The sequence below is a fragment of the Mercenaria mercenaria genome, chromosome 6 (assembly GCF_021730395.1).
Source record: "Mercenaria mercenaria strain notata chromosome 6, MADL_Memer_1, whole genome shotgun sequence".
In the NCBI taxonomy this organism is placed as follows: domain Eukaryota; kingdom Metazoa; phylum Mollusca; class Bivalvia; order Venerida; family Veneridae; genus Mercenaria; species Mercenaria mercenaria.
Window position 1 is genome coordinate 47,450,891 of NC_069366.1, and position 4,838 is coordinate 47,455,728.

At 36.5% G+C, this 4,838-nt stretch overlaps 1 protein-coding gene across 1 annotated transcript; it reads right to left on the bottom strand.

The window, feature by feature from the left end:
* Window positions 1–397: 397 nt before the first annotated feature.
* Window positions 398–4,245, bottom strand: LOC128557727 (uncharacterized). The gene is made up of 2 exons (XM_053545775.1): window positions 3,357–4,245; window positions 398–980 (listed from the first exon to the last, which is right to left on the bottom strand). Exons 1-2 carry the CDS (start codon window positions 4,027–4,029, stop codon window positions 643–645), a joined length of 1,011 nt encoding a protein of 336 aa, XP_053401750.1. The 5' UTR covers window positions 4,030–4,245; the 3' UTR covers window positions 398–642.
* Between the last annotated feature and the right edge of the window lie 593 nt (window positions 4,246–4,838).

Consider the following 4,838-nt stretch of genomic DNA (forward strand, 5'->3'; position numbering starts at 1 on the left):
TGCGGTCACATCCCAATCCCAACCCCAGGGACTTATAATGCTATATGTTATAATTCATTCTACTAACACAGACTTGATTTATTTCCCTGTTAAACAAAAATAAGAGACTGAAACTACGTGCTATTATGCAGTAAAATCATTATTGTACGTCACGATTATGACGTCATAGCGTCAAACGTCATGACGGTGCTGCAAAAGAAAACGACACAAAATAAGAAAATATTTAGATGTAGACAATATTTGGGATCGAAATAGTATATCTCAAACAGTGATTCTCTCTTGAATAAAAACTACTGCTTGTCGCTGTGCCCTCGTGATATAATTCAATCGCATCTGAACTCCTAACAATGATTTTATTCTACGACAAATCACTATTTTGTGTAAACCATTTCATATGTAAATGCTTAATATTTTATTTTTTTATTCTCTTTGTTTAGATATGTGTTAGTTAACAGCATGGTGCTTTTAATATGGTAATATTGTGCACACTTATTGTCCTCCGCCCAGTGCATATATTGACTGTCCTCTAAATTGACTGATAGCAATTATGCATATTGATTGCCATCAATTTCTAGTTGTAGAAATAACGATCTGTCCTCAATATACCATTTAACATTATGCATGCACACTGCTCATTTACAATTATGTTACTTGAGTATTATCTATTTGGGTAACATCTGTTTGCGGCAAGGGGTTTGTTTTTCTGTTAATTGATTTTACTATCCAGTTTCTTATTCTGCCGTTTTCAGCAAATGGATTTCGGTAGGCTATCACAAGGATAAGGCAAGATGACGTAATTTCTTCAAATCTAAGAACTGACTGTAGGATCCACCAATCCCAAGCGTTTACGTAGATGACGTCACTATAAATTCCGAATTCGCTGCAAGCCGCATAAAGGTGTGTCACGGCAATAGATAAAGCGATGCATGATGCAAATCCTGAGATTTTTATGAGACGAATGATTTTTCTGTTTTCTTCAGCTGGAATAAATTATTTGAAATGAGTTATTATATTTACATAATATAAAAGCTGATACCGTGACGATTACTGGATGGAAATACTTTCAATTACATATCAAATAAAAATACGTAGTCCCTTGTAAGTGAAGTGAAGTGAAGTGAAGTGAAAGTAAAAGTAAAAGTAAAAGTAAAAGTAAAAACAGTGAAAGTAAAAGTAAAAGTCAAAGTCAAGTCAAGTCAAGTCATGTCATGTCATGTCAAGTCAAGTCAAGCCAACTAAAAAAGTAAAAGTAAAGTAAACTGAAAGTAAAGTAAAGTGAAGTAAAGTTTATTATTGTGACGTGTGCATAATCAATTATATCATAATACATAATTATATATACAACATGATAACACCCGGCCCAATGGACCAATAATAATACACCAAATCAAATAATCATTATGTACAAGAGGCCATATAAATACATAGAACATAATAATCATGGTCTAGATAAATACATTATGAAAGGATTCTGATTCACGTGAAAACCTAGTGGTCGAACCACCATTAAAAACATACGTAAGACCAATAGTTACAGCAATTTTATAGCATTAAAATTAATATTACTCTTAATTTACGTAACTATATATAGCTCAGGCTAACAAATAGACTACTCCTCAGTGTTAAGAATATATGTGGTTCCTTCTGTAGAGATATGCCTTAATAATATATTTGGACACCTTTCGTGGGTATTTTACGATCAAGTGTGCGAGTCTTTGCTCATCCGTTAAGCCATGCTATGTGTTTCGTTAGGTATTCATGACTGCATGTCACTGTTAAAATGGCATTCACCCTGTAAAAACATCTGAACTATATGTTACATATTCTTGTACTTGATTAGAAACATCGATATAAGCTGTTGCACAAGCTGGTGCATATACCAAAATGCACCAACTATAGCATGTATATACCAAAATGCACCAACTATAGCATGTATATATCAAAATGTATTGGTAACAAGTTTATTAAATAGGGGCTTCCGTGGCCAAGTGGTTAAGGTCACTGATTTAAAATCACTTGCCCCTCACCAGTGTGGGTTCGAGGCTGCCTTGGGGCGTAAAGGTAAAGGTAAAGGTAAATTTTATTTACCGTCGCTTTGTGAAACAATGAACATAAGCTCTGTAGAGCTTTTGAGCGACCCTATTTAAGAACAGTTAAGACCAATTATACCTTACCCTTAGCAATTTGCTGGTACCCATTTACAGCTGGGTCGACTGAGGCAATCGTGATAAAGTGCCTTGCCCAAGGACACACCGCAATGGGAGTAGCCAGAAATCGAACCCGGGACCTTCACTTCCTTAGGAAAGCGTCTTTTAGCCCTCTCGACCAGTGCGTCCACTTAGAATACTTTATGTGAGGAAGCAATCCATGTTGCTTACGGAAGGTCGGTGGTTCTACCTGGGTACCCGCCCGTGATGAAATAATACCCTAAGGGCATCTGAGGTCTTCCTCCACCATGAAAAGCTGAAATGTCATGACCTATAACGGTGTCGGTGTGATGTTAAACCAAACCAAGTTTAAACTTCACAGTATTTGTTATCTAAGATAAAATGGCGTTCATTTATGTGTGAAAATGAACATATGAAAACATATGCAGGCATTATAAAATAGAAAAAGAGTATGGACAAAATATTCTCTAAATGCAAACATATAAACTGTTTGCAACAGCTTAAATGACGCTTGGTTCGAATCCAATCACTTAATGTTAAGGACAAGTGGTTTGAAATCAATTGATATATTTTGCCGCAGCATAAAAGACGATCGCTTTTAAACCTAAGTGAAGAATACATATTAAATGAATAATAGATGCATTCACTGCTGCAAATACTGAGCAATCATTCAGTGAGCATTTTTCATAAAGCCATATATTCATGATATAAATCACAAAGTTACAAGTGAATGGATACACATTTTACAGTTACGATGTACAAAATTCAACAATAATTATACTTTAATTGTTTGCGCTAGCGCATTATAATAAATATTACCAAATTGTGCAATTAAATTTACAATACTTCATAAGCATAATTATTATGGCAAATGTCAATATTTTATACTTTCTGGTCCTTTGTGATCATTCATCCTAACAAACCATTCAGTATTTATAAAATTGAGTGGGACATTATTTTGTTTGGTTGTATTCTTTGCTTCCAAAGGACCATCTAAAAGATTTTATTATACCAAAGGCAATTTTTACAAATTTTTAAACAAGATTTTGACGGGACTTCGTTTTTTTCCCAAAATGCAAAAAAAAAGGTCGTTTTCATTAGAACACTACATTATGGCTGTAAAAATATTAATAAGACTTAAACAAACCTAGAAATTAAACAAATTCGACTATGATATCGATATCTTACCGCTTATGACGCCGGTGACACACTTTCTGTGAAGACTTATCGCCGTATAGGCGTAGCCGGCTGCCAACAAGGTCCCGTAGAGTATAAACAGAGCTTGACAGAACATCAGCATGGGTGCACATGAACTCTTGACGAGAGCACAAATGATGTCAGCAGATACGACGATGACAAAATGGCAAGCGGTGAATATCAACAGCACTGACAATTTTTGAAATACTGGAGGTCCTAATGTCATTTTAGTTGTGTCCAAGAAAACTAACAATAACACACTGAAAGCTGCTGTGAGTCCTGGTAAAGAAAATGACCACATCATGCGGAACACTATGTCGTTAATTTTGTCCGCTGTTTGGTAAGGGTTGATAAACATTACCAATGATCGAAGTAAAGTGAAATACAGCAACAAGCACTGCAAAGTAAATGTCAAGGTTACTTGTTTGAGCACCTGTTTGTTCTTTAGATAGACAACCATACTCATTGCTGCAAGAATGGCTATAAACATAAAAATGCACGCAACTGAATATGTGTGTAAATGCCATGCCGATCCCCATTGTTGAAATGCTAAAGGCCAGTATGGTTCTGGCTCAGTGGATGCACTGCCTGTTGCTTCCGGTTCTGCCTCACTTTCTGACTCTGGTTCTACTTCGCTCTCTGGATCCGCTTCCGGTTCTGCCATTGGTACACTAGACACAATATACCTTTTCAAGTTATTTTGATTAAAATATTGTCACCTCTATGCGAAACGTATAAATATGTTCCATTTTTTTTTTTAGATTTACTATATTTTCCTTCATAATCATATATAGAATACTTTAAATAAATATTAAAATAACGTGGTAACCTATTGTGTCAATCCATTGAGAGAAACTATTAGAACAAGTTTCTCCGCCGATCGCTGCAATGTGACTGTTAACCAATAACAACTGGGACACATATATATATCCGATAACTCGCAAGACTGATGATACCATTTCAGCAGTCAGCGACAGTTTTGCGTTGATTTATATAAGAATTATTTCTGTTTCTTTTTGCCAGAATTCGGTTTGTTTAAGTGTTTCTTCCTACAGTATAACCTCTCTAAAGGGATTACCGTTTGGGAGACAAACATAAACTGTTGTATAAAGGTTGTTGCTAATGGAAAACTTATGTAGAGAGGTGCTTGCTTTTACAACCCGCCCGCTTAGCTCAGTAGGTAGAGCGTCGGTCTACGGATCGCGGGTCGCGAGTTCGATCCTCGGGCGGGGCGTATGTTCTCCGTGACTATTTGATAAACGACATTGTGTCTGAAATCATTAGTCCTCCACCTCTGATTCATGTGGGGAAGTTGGCAGTTACTTGCGGAGAACAGGTTTGTACTGGTACAGAATCCAGGAACACTGGTTAGGTTAACTGCCCGCCGTTACATGACTGAAATACTGTTGAAAAACGGCGTTAAACCACTCCCCCCCCCCCCCCCCCCCCCCCCCCCCCCAAAAAAAAAAAACA